Source organism: Mustela erminea, chromosome 8 (assembly GCF_009829155.1).
Source record: "Mustela erminea isolate mMusErm1 chromosome 8, mMusErm1.Pri, whole genome shotgun sequence".
Taxonomy (NCBI): Eukaryota; Metazoa; Chordata; class Mammalia; order Carnivora; family Mustelidae; genus Mustela; species Mustela erminea.
Window position 1 is genome coordinate 65,564,561 of NC_045621.1, and position 21,493 is coordinate 65,586,053.

Below are 21,493 nucleotides of genomic sequence, written 5' to 3' on the forward strand. Positions count from 1 at the left end.
ATGCCCTGTGGGCATGCTTTCGAGTTGGTTGAGCCCTTTTCAAAAAGTAACCAAACTTTCATTTGCCACCCTTACTCTATGCCTGGAGGCCAGAAACAATCCCTGTGCCTAGATAGGCCAGTTTCCCTCACCTGTATCTTCCTTCGCCCGTCCACAGCGCCTTCCAAACCTCACCAGCATCTCTAACGAGGTAGGTGCCTTTGGCTCTTTGTGACTTGGAAAGATGACTCCGATGCTGGGCGAGTAGCACTCCAGCCCGCCGAATGTTTGCCAAACTACACAGCTGCTTAGCAACGCCGCCGGAAGTGACGGCGGACCGGCGAGCGTGCTGCCACGGGCCATTGGGCTGGGAAACAGGGACTGCGCGTGCGCGGGAAGTCGTGGCCCAGCGTGCCTGTTGGGTTACCCTCACTGACAGGCATAGGAACGAGGTCGGAGGGCAGAGTCCGCGGGAGCGGCGCGGAGGAAAGGCTGCTGCTGGCACCTGGTCTGGGTCAGTGAGGACCTCTGGGGACCCGGCCCGGCGCTCCCATCCTCGTCCAGCGCGCTTCTCCCAGGGGATGACCCCCAGCAAGGTGCCTGCGCCTACGTTCAGTGCGGACCCTGCAGGTGTGTGGGAGAACGAGGCCTGGGCTCGGTGTGCGCGGTCCGCAGACCTCCGCGGGTGGAAGGTGGAGGGCAGAGGTCTCCCTTCCGTAGAGTCATGGACGGAAAATCTGTTTTTAAATACTTCGGTTTCTAAGCCAGGAACCAGGTTAGATGAAGCCTATATATATATATATATATATATATATTTTTTTTTTTTTTTTTCAAAAAAGAGAAGTGTTAAAACTTTAAAACTTGGATATCGTCCCAGAACATTCCTGTTAGGACCTTTAAGACATTTTAATTTGCTCGATAAATACAGTATAGTAAAATTGAATGTATCTGTGGGACTAGTCAGACCTCGAAGGACGCAAAAAACTGTTGAGAGTGGATGCAGGCTAGGTTTCAGAAGATCCTTTTCTGACACATCGAAGTACAAATGATTTCATTATAAGCTAGTCGGCTAGGACACCTACACATTAGGCATCAAGCTAGAGTCACTCAAAATGAAAGAAGGTAAGATTTTTAATCACTAAAGTTCTAACACGTAGTTGTACTGTTTTTCTTTAGGTTTTCTATCAGATGTTCCACCGTAATAATGCTGGTAAGTATGAAAGGATTAATAAAATACTTGTTGACAGAAATTAGCTTTTGCATATATAGTATCGTTGGTTTTGTTGGTTTTTTGAAAGCATGGTTGTAAAAATGTCAAAAGCTGGGAAGGGTCAGAGATTTTTATCCCACTTGCAGGCTAACGACTTAGCCTGCCACAGTACTGTAAAAGACTCCTAGGCAGAGATGGATTACCTACATACAACATTAGCAGTAGACGGACTATGAGCAGTTTTGCTCCACGTCCCACAGGGTGATGCAAAGAGGCCCAGAAGTCACCTGCAAGTGGAGTGTGTTGCCTTACAGGACAGGAACCCTGAGCTTAGGGGACCATATTTATTATACTGAACAATAAACATGCCTTTCAAGACTGTTCACTATACATACATTTTTGAGACAATAGGCGAGAGCATAGAGCAGTGAATGTCTTGCTTGTAAGGCATGTAGAGCCAGTAGAGACCCATGAAGAATTACCTCCTAACAAAAATTCTCTGGAATTTTAACTAAATAGGTTACAGAAAGTATTTAATCATAAAATTCAGTGTCAACAATTTGCCAATTTAACATGATAGTCCAGTATCATTCAACTTCCAACACCTGGTTCACCGAACCCATGGATGTTTACAGCTAAGTCTATCTAGAGTTAGTTATCTCTCTGACTCCATCTCTGTGCTTTATTTTGTTGTGAAATTAAGGTAGTATTTGCATTTCTTTCCTTTTTTTTTTTAAGATTTTTTAAAATTTATTTATTTGACAGGCAGAAATTACAAGTAGGCTGAGAGGCAGGCAGAGAGAAAGGAGGAAGCAGGCTCCCTGCTGAGCAGAGAGCCCGATGCGGGGCTCGATCCGATGACCCTGGGATCATGACCTGAGCCGAAGGCGGAGGCTTTAACCCACTGAGCCACCCAGGCGCCCCAGTATTTGCATTTCGATCTGAAACAGAGTTTATTCTGGGGAAAAATTATTACAAAATCAGTGTAGAAAAAGAATGCACTGCAATTGAAGCACTCATGATCTTGTCACTGGAAACACAGACATCTTTTTAAAACCAAAATGCGATTATGCTGTACACACTATTTAGTGACTTAATTTGTACTAAACATCTTAGCTTTTATTGGCTACATAAATATTCATTATCTGGTTATCATATACATTATCTTATTTAACCAGTCCCCAGTCCTTGGATGTCTATGTAGTTTCAAATTTTCAGTATTGTAAAAAACACTTAGGCTATTGTTAATGCAGGAAACATTGCATAGATACCAAATGTATACTGCTCATTCTTTTGGAGAGAATAGTTAATTACTGCTTTTGGAATTTTAACAAATTGGATTAAAATAGATTCACATTCTTACCACTAATTTTTGTGCACATTCTTGAGTTTTGAAGACTTTTTAAAAAAAATATAGCACTAATCTTTGAAAGTTTATGGACAACAGAATGTAGTACTTGTGTATTATTTAACAAGAAAAAGAAGAAAATGGAATCTGGAAATCTCAGCATCATCAGCCTAATGCTTGTAATTTTATCCCATGGATAAAAATGTAGATTCATATAACATTCCCTGTTTTATAATTAAGACCTTTGTTTAATCAAGATTTTGTTTCTCCTATTGCCAACATGTGCCTCTCTGATGTGAGAGAAAACAACATAATTAGAAAACATAAATTTAAAAAAATGCCTTAAGTACTTTTATTAATTTTAGGAGTTAAGACGTCTCCGTTTCTTTGTTCCAAACCAGAAGACTTTGTTCTCTGCGTATAGAGTAGGAGTAATGTTGATTAGAAACTGGCTGGTGTTTAAAACTGAAGATTGTTATGACTGTTTAACTTAAACCCTATTCTGAAGTAAAAATAATTGCCTTGGAAATACTAAGTTGGGTAAGTATTTTTTAATAAAGGTCTATGTTGAGTGGTGACAAAAAAAACCTAACAGAAAATGATCTAAAATTAAATTTAAATTAAAATTAAGAAAAGTATACTTTTAGATAGAAATTTATAGTCCATTGCAGAACTATGTTAACTTCAGGCTTATGATATATCTTACTTTGAGGTTAATAGTTCAGGAATTTGGATAACTTGTGGCTCATTAAATCTAGGCTTGAGACAGTTTTCAACCAATGAATTACATTTGAAAAATTTTTTAAAATTATGTATAAAGTTCAGAATGCTTGAAAAGTGTGTTTAATTTAAAGTGTGCCTAGAATGTAGTGCTAATGTGTATGCCTTATTCTATGACAGTGAATTCTGCACTTAAATCTCTAGGAATCAGCCATAGACACCTGGATTAGATATTTAGAGATACAAGGATCCAGAGTATCAGAGTATTACATACTGTCTAAATTCACACAACAAGAGATACCCTTCTGCGTTAGTTATTCTCCAGATATTCTAAATTGAGAGACATAGAATACTTACTCTTATATGAGCTGTAAACTCTATTCTCAGTTTTACCGACTATATATGGTTAAATGCCATGTTTTCCATTTTTAATTGATCTCTTCTTTTTCTTATTGGTGAGGTTCTTCACTTTTCTTTTTAGGATTTCTTGTTAAAACTTCAGAATGGTTATAAGTAAGTCACAGATGTGGTATTATGATTAGTGTGTACTTCGGGACTAATGAATGTTTTCATGTATTAAACATCTTTTTGTCAAAATGACCACCTAATATTTATTTTTAAACTGATTAATAAGTGGGGCACCTGGTTCCATCATTTGGAGGACCATGTGACTCTTGATCTTGGGGTTGTAAGTTTCAGCCCCATGTTGGATGTAGAGATTACAAAAAAATAAATAAACTTAAAAAAATAAACTAATTAATAATCTTTAAATATTCTATTTCTTAGCCACTAGAGTACTGTACTTTAAGCATGAATTTTGGAGTGAAGTGGACCTGAGTCCAAATTTTAGCTCTTCAACTTAACTAAAATTTAATCAACTTAACAAATATTTAATCTTCAGTTTATATATCTTTAAGATGAGGATAATAATTTCTACTTAATAGAGTTATGAAGTTAAGTAGGTAATGAGATTGTAAAGTTCTTAGCCTAGTGTATTGTGATATTTTTAAAAGTATTAGTTACTCTTTAAAAAAAGATTTTTTTGTTGTTTATATGCAGTAATTGTAGCTTCTCATGGGTATTCTTTATAAGTGTCTTTTTTTACATAATTTTTATCCATACTGTCTGTTGGCCAGTTTAGTTTTTCCTTTTCTCAAGATTTATAATTAATGACCTTCATTATCATTTAATGAAAACTAAGAATTAAGTAATCGTCATATCATAAGCAATGAGATTTTTCACACATTCCCAGATTATTTGGTACTCCAGAGCTAAACTGTCTAAGGAAAATACAAATAAATGTGAAAATTGTTAACAAAAGTTACTTCTAGTTTAGAAGAATGGAATTGACTCCCAGCTTTAATTTGTTTAGGATTTCAAGTACAACATCAAGCAACCATTTAGTTATAACACTGGCATTAATGATTTTAAGCTAAATGCCTTTTTTAGGAAAGTTGTTCAAATTTTGCAAGATGTCATGGTGTTAAAATTTGGTCAGAATTTAGGATAGTATACAGAGGATTTATATGATATGTGAGTTATTATTTAATATTTGGATTATTGTAAATATTTTAAACTAATAAATTTATGATTGATAATTTAAAGACAATAAGAGTGATTAGCCTACTTTTCTCTGTCTTTTTTATAATTTTTCTAAATTAAGCTGTAAAAGAATTATTTCATTACTCCTCTCATTGGCTTACTCTGTAGTTTAATTCTGAGTGTCAAAGAATCATACCCTCCAGAACACAATAATACTGTGAATATCCTTTTAGATATTTTGTTTCCATTTACTTGAAGTACTCAAATATGAACTTTGCTTCTTAAGAAAAAAATGCTTAAGTGGTAGCCTTAAGTGCTTAATCATTTGACTTTTTTTATATTAACCCTTTGTTTTAGCAGATTAACACTCAGTAATGTTTGTTAAATAAGTGTAATAGCTAGACATGTAAAACAGTATGTTTAGGAAACACTATTTCTTGTTTTTCAGGGTAACCCACATTTGCTTTTGGAACCATGAAAATTTTGCTCGTTTTTGACTTTGACAATACAATCATAGATGATAATAGTGACACCTGGATTGTACAGTGTGCTCCAGAGAAAAAGCTTCCTATTGAACTACAAGATTCTTATGAAAAAGGATTTTGGACAGAATTTATGGGCAGAGTCTTTAAGTATTTGGGAGATGAAGGTGTAAGAGAAGATGAAATGAAAAGAGCAGTGACATCAATGCCTTTCACTCTAGGGATGGTGGAGCTTTTGAACTTTATAAGAAAGAACAAGGATAAATTTGACTGTATCATTATTTCAGATTCAAATTCAGTCTTCATAGATTGGGTTTTAGAAGCTACCAGTTTTCATGATGTGTTTGATAAAGTGTTTACAAATCCAGCAGCTTTCGATAGCAATGGTCATCTCACTGTGGAAAGTTACCATGCCCATTCTTGCAACAGGTGCCCCAAAAATCTTTGCAAAAATGTAGTTTTGGTAGAATTTGTAGATAAACAGTTACAACAGGGAGTGAATTATACACGAATTGTTTATATAGGTGATGGTGGAAACGATGTCTGTCCAGTAACTTTTTTAAAGAAGAATGATGTTGCCATGCCACGGAAAGGATATACTTTACAGAAAACTCTTTCTAGAATGTCTCAAAATCTTGAACCTATGGAATCATCTGTTATAGTTTGGTCTTCAGGTGTCGAAATAATTTCTCATTTACAGTTTCTAATAAAGGAGTAATATGCCAACAGCTGCAATGTGTATTGGTTAAGGTTACTACAGCAGCATAAAACTAAAACCCCAAATACGAGTGGCTTTAAAAAAAGAAAGTTTTTTTTCCCCTCACTTAACAGGGTTTCAGAGGTAAGTATCACAAGGCTGCTATGGTGCTCTAGCAACCTCAGCATTTGGCTTCTCTCTCACATTCCAAGATTGCTGTTCAAAGTCTTTCCCTCACATCAACACTAACCAGCAAAGCAGAGAGCAGCCTCACTTAATTTTCTTGGTCAAGACTTAGTCACGGTCCCCCAACCTGACTGCGAGGAAGGATGAAAATACAGCTTTTATTCCAGATGACCATATGCCTGGGAAAAATTGGGGGAAGAAAGGAGTACAGGATTAAGGTAGGTGCAATTAGTGTCTGCCAAAGGTGGTTGATAGGTAGATAATATTTTAAAATTTATTCCCGGATAGAGTGGTCATATATTTTACTTTCTTAGATGCTTACTTCAAAAGCATGTCTCGTAGTTACAGATCTTAAGAATAAGCGTGTTACTTTATTCAAGTAACAATACAAGGTTCCCAAATGTATATAATGTCCTACTCCCAAGTCAATATTTTATTTATTTGAGAGAGAGAGCATGAACAGGGGAAGGGTCAGAGAGAAAATCCACAAACAGATACTGTTGAGTGTGGAGCCTGACACGGGTGATCCCAGGACCTTGAGATCATGCCCTGAGCCAAAACCAAGAGTCAGCTGCTCAACCAACTGAGCCAGCCAGGTGTCCCCCAAATCAGCTTTTAAGATACAGATGCAATATCAATTGCACAAGTTTATACAAATTTCAGATTTTCTTTTTTTTTAAGTGAAATAAATTAATGTTCTTCAAATGTTTTAAATTTATATCAGCACCACAGGCTATAATTCCAGTATGCTAGTTTCATCAGTATGTTATTTCTATTTAGGAACGAAGTCTTTTATTTTTTTAAGGACACTTCATGGAGCCCAACATGGGGCTTTAACTCCCAACCCTGATATTGAGACCTGAGCTGAGATCAAGAATCAAATTCTTAACCGACAGAGCCACACACATGCCCCATTTTTTATTGTGGTTTTTCTTTCTTTTTATTCTTTAAGTTTAGTTGATACCGTGTTACAGCGTGTTGTTTGTACAGGTGTACAGCATGGTGTTTGGACAAGTTTATATTTTACATGTTTATGCATCATGCTATGTTCACCTCAGGTGTGACTCCCTCATCTGTCACTGTGGAAGGCTGTAACAATACCGGTGACTATATGCCCTATACTGTATCTCTCATCCTGTGACTCACTCATTCCATGATGGGGAGCCTATATCTCCTACTCTTCTTCCTCACTTTTCCCTTCCCTCCACTCTGCACATATCTGGCAACCGTGGGTTTATTCTCTATGGGTCTGTTTCTGCTTGTTTTATTTTTCAAACTACACATATAAGTGAAATCGTATGGTATATCTCTTTCCCTGACTTATTTCACTTAGCATAATGTCCTCTAGACCCATCCATGTTGTTGCAAATGGCAAACTCCCATCCTTTTTGTGGCTGAGTAATATTCCTCTGTGTGTGTGTGTGTGTACACATCACATCTTTACTATGATAGACACAGATTTCTTCCATGTCTGGGCTATTATACATAATGCTGCATAAACATAGGGTTGCATATATCTTTTTAAAGATTTTATTTATTTGACAGAGATCACAAATAAGCTGAGAGGCAGACAGAGAGAGGAAGGGAGAAGCAGGTGCCCCTCTGAGCAGAGAGTCAGATGTGGGGCTCGATCCCAGGACCCTGGGATCATGACCTGAGCTGAAGGCAGAGACTTTAACCCACTGAGACTTTAACCCACCCAGGTGCCCCAGGGTTGCATATATCTTTTTGAATTCGTGTTTTTGTTTTCTTTCAGTAAATACCCCTAGTGGAATTACTGGATCATATAGTATTTACACTTTTTTAAAGATTTTTTTAAAAAAGATATTATTTATTTATTTGACAGAGAGAGACACAGAGAGAGAGGGAATACAAGCAGGGGGAGCAGGAGCGGGAGAAGCAGGCTTCCCACCCAGCAGGGAGCCTGATGTGGGCCTCGATCCTAGGACCCTGGGATTATGACCTGAGCCAAAGGCAGTTGCTTAATGACTGAGGTGCCCCATTAAAAAAAGATAAATAAATAAACCTCCAGGGCACCTGCGTGGCTCAGTTAAAGCCTCTGCCTTTGGCTCAGGTCATGATCCCAGGGTCCTGGGATCAAGCCCCACATCGGGCTTTCTGCTCCACGGAGAGCCTGCTTCCTCCTCTCTCTCTCTGCCTTCCTCTCTGTCTACTTGTGATTTCTGTCTGTCAAATAAATAAATAAAAATCTTAAAAAAAAAACCAAACAAACCCTCCATACTGTTTTCCATGGTGGCTGCATCAACTTACATTCCCACTGGCAGTGCCTGAAGTTTCCTTTTTTCCCACATCCTTGTCAACACTTACCATTTCTTGTCTTTGTGTTACTAGCCACTCTGATAGGTGTAAGGTATTATCTCACTGTAGTTTTGATTTGCATTTCCCTGATGATGAGTGATGTTCAGCTTTTCATGTGTCTCTTAGCCATCTATATGTCTTCTTTGGAGAAATGGCTCTCTGCTCATATGTTTTGCCCATTTTTAAAATTGGATCATTTCTTTGGTGTTGAGTTGTGTAAGTTCTTTATACTTGTTGGATATTAACCCCTTATTGGATATATCATTTACAAATATCTTCTCCCATTCAGTAGTTTGCTTTTTTGTTCTATTGATAGTTCCTTTTGCTGTGCAAAAGCTTTTTATTTTGGTGTAGAACTAGTAGTTTATTTTTGTTTTTGTTTCCTTTGCCTAAAGGAAATATATCTGGAAAAATGTTGCTGAGGCCAATGTCAAAGAGATTACTGCCTATATTTTCTTCTAGGAGTTTTATGGTTTCAAGTCTCACATTTAGATCTTTAGTCACTTTGAATTTATGCCTGTGTATGGTGTAAGAAAGAGTCTGGTTTTATTCTTTTGCATGTAGTTGTCAAGTATTCCCAGCACCATTATTATTATTATTATTACTTTTAAATATGAGGCATTTCTTTCTTTTTTAAAAATATATATTTGTTTTGTTTTATTTTGTTTCCTAAGAGAAAGAGAGAGTAGGGAGGGGCAGAGGGATAGAGAGAATGCCAAGCAGCCTTCATACCTGGTGCGGAGCCGAATGCGGGGCTAGATCTTACAATCCTGGATCATGACTTGAGCCAAAATCAAGAATCGGACACTTAACTGACTGAGACTCCCAGGCACCCCTTCCTGCACCATTTATGAAAGAGACTGTCTTTTCCTCATTGTATATTTTTGCCTCTTTTATTGTAGATAAATTGGGCACATAATTTAGGTTTATTTCTGGACTCTATTCTGTTCCACTGATGTGTGTGTCTATTTTTGTACCAGTACCATACTGTTTTGATTATTACAGCTTTGTAATATATACTGAAATCTGGGATTGTGATACTTCAGCTTTGTTCTTCTTTCTCAAGATTAGCAATGCATATTTGAGCGATACAATATATAATAGTAGGAATATTCAACATTAAAAAAAAATTTTTTTTTAAGATTTTATTTATTTATCAGAGAGAGAGGGGGAGAGAGCGAGCACAGGCAGACAGAATGGCAGGCAGAGGCAGAGGGAGAAGCAGGCTCCCCGCTGAGCAAGGAGCCGGATGTGGGACCCGATCCCAGGACGCTGGGATCATGACCTGAGCCGAAGGCAGCTGCCTAACCAACTGAGCCACCCAGGCGTCCCGGAATATTCAACATTTAAGAGACTGTTTCACATGAGGGTATTAGCAAAACACCAACTACCTTGAAAGTTTTATAATTCTATGCTAACTTCTAGATTCTCGTGTTTTAGGCATAAATTTCCATTATGTAACAATAGAATTTTCTTATCATTATGAGAAGCTCCAAAAGTAGATTTTCAACATAATTTAATGGGAAAAATTTGTACCATCTGTTTTTTCTAGGCTAAAAATGTAATTCTTCATTTGAATCTTTGTTTTGCTGTAAATTTATAAACTAGATTATGTTGAAACACATTTACTTTTAGGTAACTGAGTAAGGAAATGAGATTACCTAGGATATTTAGACCTCCCAGGTGCTTGGCAGAAGCAAATCTAATTCCCTCAAGAGGAAATTAATATCCAAATGTGGTGGACAGACTTTAAGGTGGCCCCCCATGATCCTTCTATCCTGGTATTGTGTGTGTGTGTATGTGTGTGTGTGTGTGAGACTTACGATTTGCTTCTAATCAATGGAATACCACAAAGATGATGGGATGTATGTGATAATGTGACATGATTACATTATATCAGATTATAATTATCTTGTTAATGAATTCTCTCCCTTTATTTTATTTTATTCTTTCAGATTTATTTATTAGGGAGAGTACGTGCATGTGAGCAGGAGGGAGGAGCACAGAGAATCCCAGACAGACTCCCTGCTGAGCATGCAGCCCAAGGTGAGGCTCAATCTCACAACCCTGAGATCCTGACCTGAGCCAAAACCAAGAGTCCAAGGCTTAACCAACTGAGCCACGCAAGCACCCCTATTATTGTTATTGTTATTGTTATTATTATTATTATTTTCTGTCTCTTGATTTCAAAGAAGCAAGCTGCTCTGTTGTGAACAGGACTTTAGAGGGCCACAGGGCAAGCAATTGAGGGTGGCCTCTAGCCAACAGCAAAGAGTAGGTCCCTGGTGCAGTAGCCCTTAGGGAACTGCATGCTACAACTATGTGAGCTTGGAAGTGGATCCCTTCCTAGTGGGACCTCCGCTGAGATCATAGCTCAGCCTGACACCTTGATTTGGATTTGTGAGACCCTGAAACAGAAGATTCAGTGGAGGTGTGTTTGGACTCATGATCCGCGGAACCTATGAGATAAGAAATGTTTGTTGTTTTATGATGCTAAATTTGTGGTAATACTGTTAAGCAGCAGTAGAAGAATTAATGCAGTAGGCCTCAAAATAAATTCTATAAATAGTTTTGCAAATACCTTTTGGAGCATACGATAAAAAGTAGCCACACCAAAAGACATGAATGAATACCAGAAGAAGCAGAAGCTCCATTTAAACAGATATTAGCATTTTCAGACACAAATGAAACTTATGAGAATTTTGGCAAAAAAACTGAAAATTACATAAACAATATGGAAATACTAGAACTGAAAATTACCATGACCGAAATTAGAATCTTGGTGGATGGATTTGACGGCAGAACAGGCCCAGCTGAAGAGTTAGAGAATGAGCACAAGTTAGAAGGAAACAACCAGAATGATGTGGAGAGAGACAAAATAGTGAAAATACAGAAGAAAAGAAACATGGAAGTTATGTAAGGTCTAACATGGAATGGAAACATAGGAGAGGAGGAAAAAAATTAAACATGCAGTGTTTTAAAAGATAATAACAGAGAACTTTACAACATTGATGTACAACAGCAAAATAAATTCAAGAGTCTTTATAAACCCCAAACAGGATAAATAAAAAAGAAAAAAACACATAGAATCACATCACTGTTAAACCACTGATAACCAAAAAAAAAAAAAAAACCACTGATAACCAAAGATGGAAAAAGCAGTCAGAGGAAAAAACGACATTGAAAAGAAAAACAATTAATTTAATAACTGGCATTCTTTCTTTCTTAAATGTTGATACAATTCAACAGTGAAGCCATCCAGGCCTAGAGTTTTCTAAATTTATTTTTTTTTAAGATTTTATTTATTTATTTATTTGAGAGAGAGACAGGGAGAGAGAGCAAGAGCGAGGAGAAGGGCAGAGAGAGAAGCAGACTCCCCGTGGAGCTGGGAGCCCGATGCGGGACTCGATCCCGGGACTCCGGGATCATGACCGGAGCCGAAGGCAGTCGTCCAACCAACTGAGCCACCCAGGCGTCCCTAGAGTTTTCTTTGTTGGCAGAATTTTAGCTACTAATTCAATTTCCTCAATAGATATAGGACAGTTCATGTTGTATAATTTTTCTTGAGTAAACTTTGGTCGTATGTTGGGTCTATTTATCTATTGCTGCATAGCAAATTACCTCGGAATTTAACAGCTTAAAGCTAAGCGGTATCTCACAGTTTCTGTAGATGAGGAATTCAGGAGCACTTTACTGGGTTGTTCAGGATCTTTAACGGGTCAAGATGTCAGCTAGGGGGGTGCCCGTGTGGCTCAGTCGTTAATCATCTTCCTTCCACTTGGGTCATGATCCCACAGTCCTGGGATCAAGATCACATCGGGCTCTCTGCTCAGCAGGAAGCCTGCTTCTCCCTCTCCCACTGCCCCTGCTTGTGTTCCCTTTCTCGCTGTCCCTCTCTTTTGGAAAAAATAAATAAAATCTTAAAAAAAAAAAAATGTCAGCTAGGCTTATAGCCATGAAAGTTCCATTAAGGCTGGAGGCTTTGCTTGCAAGGTGGCTTCCTCACATGGCTTCTGGCAGAAGGCTGCAATTCCTCACGGCTTATCAGGAAGTCTCAATTCATTGCTAGTTTTTGGCAAGAGACTTCAATTTCCAACCACTTGGGCCTTTCCAAAGAACTGCTTGAGTGTCCCAAAAGACTTGGTTTCCTGCCAAGTGAGTGATCTAAGAGATAGGGCAGAGAGGAAACCACAATGCCTTTTGTGACCTCGTCTCAGGTGCCAAACACCATAAGTTCTGCCATATTCTATTTATTGAAACAGAACACTAAATTAAGCCCACACTCAAATGGACGGGAACTAGACTCCACTCTTGAAGAGGGAGTTAAAGAATGTTGAATATACTTTAAAAAGAAGTCTCTCAAGGACTTCACCTCATGTAACTTGCGAAATTCAGGGACACACAGCTTTTTGTAATATTCCTTTATTAATCTTTTAATTTTACAATGAACACATGTGTACCTATTATTTAAATTTTACCATTAACACTTAACTCTGCTTGTTTTTTCATGTATCTATACATCCTTCTATCTAGCCATCTTTTTTTTCTTTTGCCTTTTTTTTTTTTAGAAACTTTATTTGAGACAGAGATACACAGAGAGCATGAATGGGGGGAGGGGCCAAGGGAGAGAGAGAAGCAGACTCCCTGGTGGGCAGAGCCTGATGTGGGTGGGGCTCCATCCCAGGACCCCGAGATAGTGACCTGAGCAGAAACCAATTTCAGATGCTTAACCGACTAAGCCACCCAGGCGCCCCTGATATGCCCACGTATTGATTTGCTTTTATAGCATTTCACTTTTTTAGCTCCTGGTTTATACTAGCCCTGAAAGAGAGTTAGAAAAGACTTTTTTTTTTTTTTTTTTACAGTCTCATAAGCTCCTTCAAGGGATAACTGATATGTCAGTAAGACAACTGCAGGCAGGGACCAAATGGGGTAGAGTAGCTCTGTTAATAGTGTGAGTGGGACTAGAATTTATAGCCACTTCCCCACCCCTATAATCAGATATGCTCTTTTACAGAAGATGAGAGGAGTCCTCTACTGATGTAATAACCGAACAACACATCTTCAGATGAGACTAACTGTAAGAAATGTATAAACTGTAATTGATTAAATTCCTTGACTAATACATTACCATATTGTGTACTCTATTTGATTTCTTTCTTAGGTGGACAATGTGAGAGTTCTGTTGTACACAGATTTTTTTGATGTTCTCTATAAGGGCTCATGGAATAGTCTAGGCCAAAAACTATATCTATCCTTGTTTATGTCATACAAACTAATGTCTGTATGATTGTTCAAATAGAAATAAAATATTAACATAGATGTTTCTTAACACAGAAATTCTTAGAAAGTCCCATTGTTTATGGAAAACATGACTGAGTAAAAAAAAATTAGTTTGTCATGTATTTAAATAATAAAATGTCATTTGTGTATCTAAACAACTAGTACATATTTATTTATAATTAAACCAAATATTGTTTACCTCCTAAGATTTTTATAGTCATTGCAAAATGGAAATCTTCCTCATTCACATTTTTTTAAAAGATTTATTTGTTTTGGAGAGAGAGCATGAGCTTAGGCAGTGGGGCAGGGGAGAGACAGAGAGAGAGAGAGCCCAGACTCCCGAATGAGCACAGAGCCCATTGCGGGGGTCTATCTCATGATACTGAGATCATCACCTGAGCCAAAATCAAGAGTCTGATGCTTAACTGACTGAGCCACTTAGGTGCTCCTCATTCACATTTTTCCTGCCACTTAGTCATTTCCTGGATTAAGTTACATACAAAAATCACAACTCTTTTCACAAGTTGGTCCAAAAGGTATTTTATCATCGTCAGTTCAGTATGAAATAACATTCTTTCATGGATCTATTAACAACTTAGCCCTTCTCACACTTAAATCTAGAAAATCCTTTTGTGCAATTTTGGAGGCTAAAAATCATTCAACAAATATGTTTTTGCCACCCACTGTGTGCAAACAAAACAAAAACCTCTGGAAGTATAGAACTATCTCTTCCAAGGAAAGACACCCTTCTAAGAAGTTATAATTTGAAGGGGTGGTACACTTACTTTCGTAATTCACAATACCAAAGTATGCTTCATGGGGTGCCTGGGTGGCTCAGTGGGTTAAAGCCTCTGCCTTTGGCTCAGATCATGATCTCAGGGTCCTGGGATTGAGCCCTGCGTCGGGCTCTCTGCTCAGCAGGGAGCCTGCTTCCTCCTCTCTCTCTGTCTGCCTCTCTGCCTACTTTGATCTCTGTCTCTCAAATAAATAAATAAAATCTTTAAAAAAACAAAAAACAAAGTATGCTTCATGAGGCATCTTAGTAATTAGCATAAGCTAAAAGTACTTAGGCCAAGGAAGGACTGATTGACCATATAGTGCAGTGTTTTGCTCTCCATCATTTGAGTTTTTTTTAAAGATTTTATTTATTTATTTGACAGAGAGAGATCACAAGTAGGCAGAGAGGCAGGCAGAGAGAGAAAGGAGGAAGCAGGCTCCTCACTGAGCAGAGAGCCCGATGCGGGACTCGATCCCGGGACCCTGAGATCACAACCTGAGCTGAGGGCTGCAGCTTAACCCACTGAGCCACCCAGGTGCCCAATTGATTAACTGTGATATAAGAGAAGCTTTATGAAAGCGGTCAACTGTGATGCACACCTTAAAAAATGGAAAGTAGGGTCACTTGGCTGGCTGCATCAGTAGAACATACGGCTCTGGATCTCGGGGTCATGTGTTCAAACCCCATGCTGGGCATGGAGATTACTTTTTAAAAAATGGAAAGGAGGGGCGCCTGGGTGGCTCAGTGGGTTAAGCCGCTGCCTTCGGCTCAGGTCATGATCTCAGGGTCCTGGGATCGAGTCCCGCATCGGGCTCTCTGCTCAGCGGGGAGCCTGCTTCCTCCTCTCTCTCTCTCTCTGCGTGCCTCTCTGCCTACTTGTGATTTCTCTCTGTCAAATAAATAAATAAATAAATCTTTAAAAAAAAAAATGGAAAGGATTTGGAGAGATGGAAAGGATAGAGCTTCCCAGATGAAGGGAATAATCTGAACCAAGATGGAGTGAGCACAGCATACTCATGAGGCTGTGATGAGGTTATGAAGTCAAGGGTTTAAACTGGGGTGTAATGGAATCAGTTTTGTAAGTGGGATTTGGCCAATTTATGGACAGGTTTGAAAGCTAACCAGTGGAGTTTGAATTTTTTCTGCAAAGCTCTCGGGAGTAAGCTAATGGAAGTGATGTGCAGGAAGTGGTGTTTGGGGACATTGAAAGGTTATGTACAACTTGGGAGGAAAGGGAAGAGATAACACAGGAAAGTCTTACTGTAAGTGAGAAGTGACAAAGACCCCATAAGAGAATTAAAACGAAGGGATGGGGCACCTGGGTGGGTCAGTCATTAAGCGTCTATCTTCGGCTCAGGTTATGACCCAGGGTCCTGGGATGGAGCCCTATTAGGCTGCCTGCTCAGTAGGAAGCCTACTTCTCCGAACTCTCCCACTCCCCTTGCTTGTGCTCCCCCTCTCACTGTCTCTCTCTCTTTCTGTCAAATAAATGAGTAAAATCTTTTTTAAAAAATGAAGGGATAAACCAGATGGTTTAAATTTGAAAATTTAAAAAAATTTTTTTTTTTAAGATTTTATTTATTTATCAGAGAGAGAGGTGGGGAGAGAGTAAGCACAGGCAGACGGAGTAGCAGGCAGAGGCAGAGGGAGAAGCAGGCTCCCTGCTGAGCAAGGAGCCCGACGTGGGACTCGATCCCAGGACGCTGGGATCATGACCTGAGCCGAAGGCAGCTGCTTAACCAACTGAGCCACCCAGGTGTCCCAAAATTTGAAAATTTTAAAAAGTCAAACCTTTTAGACCATATGCTAATCCATCCTACTGTGGATTAAGTCACTTACGTCATTTCCTAGAGAACTATGGACCTTGAACATGTTTTTTAACAAAATTCCAGAAGTCTTCCTGTTAATACATTCATGTTTCCATTTATATAACAAATATTTATTAAGCACCTGTTAAATGCAGACATTGTTCTAAAAATATAGAATTGAATTAGCGATAGCAACTATGAACAGACAAAAATCAGTGCTTTCATGGAGCTTACATTCTAGTGGGAGAAATGATACAATAATCTGATAAATAAGCAAATATATATGATTTTCTAGATGGTAATAAGAACTATGGGTTAAAATAAAGCCAGTAAGAGGGATAGGAAATAGCTGGCAGGGCAGGGAGACAATTTTAAATGGGTTCGTAGGAGAAGGCCTCACTGAGAAGTTGATCCTTGAGTAAAAACCTGACAGGGAGCCCTGAGTGGGTCACAAAGCAGTAGCTGCAAAAAGCAGTTGTAGGAAAAGGAAGAGCCGTTAATGAGGACAGAAGCAGTGCTATTCCTAGTGAGAGCAGAAAGCACAGCTGGTGTGGGGGTCCAGGAAGCCATTATAAGTAATTTGTCTTTTCCTTAATGAGACACAGAGTCATTAAAGAGCTCTAATCGCTGATTTATTTTAAAGTATCTGTTTGTCTTGGTTTATTTGAGCCAATACTCTTACTTTTTTTTTTTTTTTCTGTTCATAAGAATTCGGTTTCTGTCGCTTGTAATTGAAAAAGTTTCTAGTTTATTATACTCTGTCTTCCATTAATTTTATCTGGAATTTAGCTTTAACGGTGGCACCAAAAACATATTTTCAATAAACTGCTATCTTTTAAGTGACCCTCCCCCGCAAAGCAGACTAGTTCCTGTTTTGAGGCTTTCTTAAGTTTTTTGAACAAGTGCTCCCAAACAACTGAAAAATTACATACTCACTTCCACGTCTTCAGACTGATATTGAAGACTTTTCAACATAGGTTTCAACATTTGCTAAGACTGTGATTTCTTTTTTCTTAAAGATTTTATTGATTTATTTTTGGAAAGCTACAGAGAGAGAGAGAGAATGAGTAAGGGGAAGGGCAAAGGGAGAGAATCTCAAGCAGACTCCACACTGAGCATGGAGACTGACCCGGGGCTCCATCCCATGACCCCAAGATCATGACCTGAACCAAAATCAAGATTTGGACACTCAACTGACTGAGCCACCCAGGCGCACCCCCCCCCACGCCCCAGGTTGTGATTTCTAATATATTATATTATAAAGTAGGACTTTGTTTTAAAGATTTTTTTTAAAAAGATTGTATTTATTTATTTGACAGACAGAGATCACAGGTAGGCAGAGAGGCAGGCAGAGAGAGAGGGGGAAACGGGCTCTTTGCTCAGCAGGGGAACTTGATCCCAGCATCCTGGGATCATGGCCTGAGCCAAAGGCAGAGGCTTTAACCCACTGAGCCACCCAGGCGCCACTAAAAATTTTATTTTTAAGTAATCTCTACACTGAACATGGGGCTCAAATCCACAACCCCGAGATCAAGTTATGCCCTCCACTGACTGAGCAACTGTGGCAATCCAGGGATGACTTTTTAAATAGGAGTTTAAATAACTTTTAAGTCTATTTAATAAAACCTGTCTATAGTAACTTGAAACCTGCCATCATTCATTTAAAAATACATAAACAGGGGGTACCTGGCTGTCTTGGTCAGTGGAGTATGCAAGTCTTTATCTTGGGGTTGTGGATTTGAGTCCCATGTTGTGTATAGAAATTACTTAATATCATAAAAAAAAAAAGACCTAAATGGGGGTGCCTGGGTGGCTCAGTGGGTTAAGCCTCTGCCTTCAGCTCAGGTTATGATCTCAGGGTCCTGGGATCGAGCCCTGCATTGGGCTCTCTGCTCAGCTTCTCCACCCTCTCTCTCTACCTGCCTCTCTGCCTTACTTGTAATCTCTGTCTGTCAAATAAATTAATAAAAATCTTAATAAATAAATAAATTGTTTTTAAAAAACCCTAAATAAATTGTTCTTTAACAGTGTGAATTTTTTTCCTTTTTTATTGAAAAAAATATGCATAGTAATTGTATATTGGTATACAATGTTACATTTGTTTCGGCATACAGCATAGTGATTGTTGATTGTTTATACAATCTTATACATTATGCTATGCTCACCACAAATGTAGCTACCATCTGTCACCTGGCAACCTATTACAATACCATCAACTACATTTCCTATGCTGTGCCTTTTATTCAACAGTGGAAAAATTTTAAGCTCCTTCTTTTTTCTTCTTGAGCCTATTTTTCTGTTCCACTTCTCCCGGAAAATGTTGTCTTACTGAAAATACAGGCAGTCCTCATTTTACACAGTAGTGCAGGAGCATAAAAATGACCATACAAGATCACTGTGCAAAAAGTAATGTTAATAATTAGTGGGAAACATTTTAATTGTCTTGTGATCTTTACACTTTTTTGCAGGAACATTAAAAACTGTCTTACTATTAGTTACAAATTAGTTACAAAAAAAATAAGAAAAAGGAAAAACATAGCAAGATCAGTATTTACTTAGTACACTGCAGTTAGAAACACTGAGGATGAAAGTATTTCTTTGTAAAAAATTTTTACTGAGTAGTTTGAACAGTTCTTGCCTTCATTTTGTCATACTGCTTAACAATACAGAGAGACCAGAATCTATGCCCTAGTGAATTGTCATACTTTTTTCTAAGTTTGGATCCGCTTCCAACATTTTATCCTTTGCATTTTCAATGTTGTGAAGAATCTCCACGAGTTCTTTTAATATGAAGTTTTTTGCTAACATCACTTCTTCTGGGACATCTTCATTCTTTTTTGTCAACAGCCTGTTTCCTCACTGAAGTCACTAAGTTGGCCTGCAGCAATTTCCACTGACTGCATGACCCGACTTTCTCGAGTGGTGGCACTGTCAACATTCCCACGGTCAGTTGTTTCTTCTAGAATTTCATTATATTCGATTCAAATTTCACTTGTGGCATGATCCCTCAATTCTTTGCTGTGCTTTCATTTTTGTTGGCCAATGTCCTCTTTCAATGATCTATTTTTGTAAAATATTACATACATTTTTCACAGGCAGACAAGGAGATAAGACAACTACAAACTTTGCTATCCACATGTGAACTGAATCAGACATGCAGTGACCAATCACCAATGATTTTGAGAGAAGAAACATGTTTAGTCACTGACCATGACGTTCATCTTTATTTATGTGGTGACTCATGGATTGAAGAGCTAGGGGTGAAATTTGTATTTTGTACAATTACAGTTAATATACCATAGTAATTGAAATTCGAACCCAGTTTAGGGGATTGGTGTTAACTAAACCACAGTAACTGAAATTCGTGCATGTTGGAACCATTCAAAGAAAGGATTGTCTGTATACGTTTATACGTTTTGTTAATCACCTCCTTAAATTTGTCTGTTACAAAAATGTACATAAATTAAAATTTAAACTATTTGATGTCTTTGATTCTTAAGTAGTAAAAAGAATTCTGGGCTAATTAACATTACAATTACTATAATTGATCAAACAACATAAATATGTCTAAATTAAAAGTAAAAATTTTATTTCAGTCTGATGAATTGGGTGATTTTCTTTTCACTTAAGCCATACGTTTTTGGCTAAGTATTGCTTACTGTTGGAATGAGACAGAGTTTAGGTCAATGATATTCCTGTTTTTCATTTCTGTCGATAAAATCCATGAAAAAATGTGTTCACATAGACAAATTGATGGGAATGAGAGTAATTTTACTATAGCAGTACCACTCATTTTGTGGATTCTTTCCAAGTTATTTGTCAAAAATGCTCTTTTACTTTTGCTAAAAACAAGGAATTTTAAAACTTCTTACTTACAAAAGTATTTGTTACCCAGTCATTAGACTGTTAACATTCTTATTTTCTAAAAAGCGTACCAAACAAGCTTTGCCAGATGTTATCAGCTCCAAAGTGGCTATAATATGTCTGTGCTAGTTGTGAACTATACAACTCCTAAGGACAGTGTTCATATTGTACTCTATTTGAGGGGAACGAGCTGGAATTGGGCAGTGCACAACTTACACAGCTGTATGTGGTGGCCTTATAAATATCCTTACTATTTTATACTTAGCAGCAACTTATTTAATCCAGTATGTAAATGAAATATACAAAAGTTCCTATATATATCCGTCATTTACACACATTGCTAATGACATCACAATCAAACAGTTGATGACATAGCAATACTTAGTGGAAAGATGTACTAATACAGTTAAAACAGTAAATAAAATAGTTATTTTTAGAAACTAAGAGTCTTTTGAAAAGCGAAGGGTGATGTCAAAAGGCATCTAACTCCATGCCAAGCTCAATATCAGCCAAGAGTCATTTATAGCTCATCTCCACGGTGGCTCTTTATTTCCTCAAGACTTGAATTCACAGATGGCACATTTGTTTTCTTGAACAGTGTCATTACTTTATTTAACTTATGAATGCTAATTATATGTTTCCGAGTGCATCAAATCTATTAGCATTTGCAGTGATCTCTTTGACAAAGCATGTGGTAAAGAGGAACTGCTCTGGCAGCCCCCTACAGGCCCTGCTCTTCCCTTGGCAAGTTGAGGCAGTCTAATATATATTCATAGGCACTTTTTTTTTTTTTGCCTTTTAAAAAGTTTAGATATAATTGATGTGTAACATATACACTTTTAAGTAATATTCACAACCAGGAAACAACATCAGGCAATGGAAGCAAAAGGTTTTTTTTTTTTTTTTTTTAAGATTTTATTTATTTATTTGAGAGAAAAAGAGAGGGCACAAACAGTGGGGGGGGCAGGTGGAGGGAGAAGCAGACTCCCCACTGAGCAGGGCACCCAATGCTAGGACCCTGAGACCATGACCTGAGCTGAAGGCAGCTGCTTAACTGACTGAGCCATCCAGGTGCCCCAGAAACAAAAGTGTTAATTGATCTATACAGCAATCTGAAAACAAAAAACAAAAAAATACCTGTGCCAATGGCACTATAGTTGAATTCTAATATTTAGTAATAACTTATTACATGCCATCTTGATTCTAGAAGCCCCTGCTCTTAGTTAGGTAGAGTCTATAATATTTTCTTTACATCAGACTTGGCACCATAGCCACAA

General features: G+C 38.0%; 2 protein-coding genes across 12 annotated transcripts in view; one reads left to right on the forward strand and one right to left on the reverse strand.

The window, feature by feature from the left end:
- CCDC173 (coiled-coil domain containing 173) overlaps positions 1-311 on the reverse strand; it is a 37,543-nt gene extending 37,232 nt beyond the window's left edge. Inside the window, exon 1 of the mRNA XM_032355883.1 lies at positions 132-311. Coding sequence (XP_032211774.1) covers positions 132-180 — 49 coding nt within the window. The 5' untranslated portion in view covers positions 181-311. The remainder of the gene's footprint in view (positions 1-131) is intronic.
- On the forward strand, positions 244-20,590 carry PHOSPHO2 (phosphatase, orphan 2). Of its 11 annotated transcripts, none has more exons than XR_004288765.1 (4): positions 350-609; positions 1,156-1,189; positions 19,200-19,297; positions 19,448-20,590. XR_004288765.1 is itself a non-coding variant. In XM_032355884.1 (4 exons), exon 4 carries the CDS (start codon positions 5,274-5,276, stop codon positions 5,997-5,999), a length of 726 nt encoding a protein of 241 aa, XP_032211775.1. In that variant the 5' UTR covers positions 352-609; positions 1,156-1,189; positions 2,903-3,077; positions 5,248-5,273; the 3' UTR covers positions 6,000-6,009. The 11 variants fall into 11 exon arrangements, 8 of the variants coding, with proteins under 8 accessions (XP_032211781.1, XP_032211783.1, XP_032211782.1 ...); XM_032355884.1 differs by lacking the exons at positions 19,200-19,297; positions 19,448-20,590 and adding exons at positions 2,903-3,077; positions 5,248-6,009 and having other exon boundaries at positions 352-609; XM_032355886.1 differs by lacking the exons at positions 19,200-19,297; positions 19,448-20,590 and adding exons at positions 2,939-3,077; positions 5,248-6,009 and having other exon boundaries at positions 352-609.
- The last annotated feature ends 903 nt before the right edge of the window (positions 20,591-21,493 follow it).

Coding starts and splice junctions, on each gene's coding strand:
- PHOSPHO2 (XM_032355884.1), top strand. CDS start 5,274: ATGAAAATTTTGCTCGTTTTTGACTTTGACAATACAATCATAGATGAT.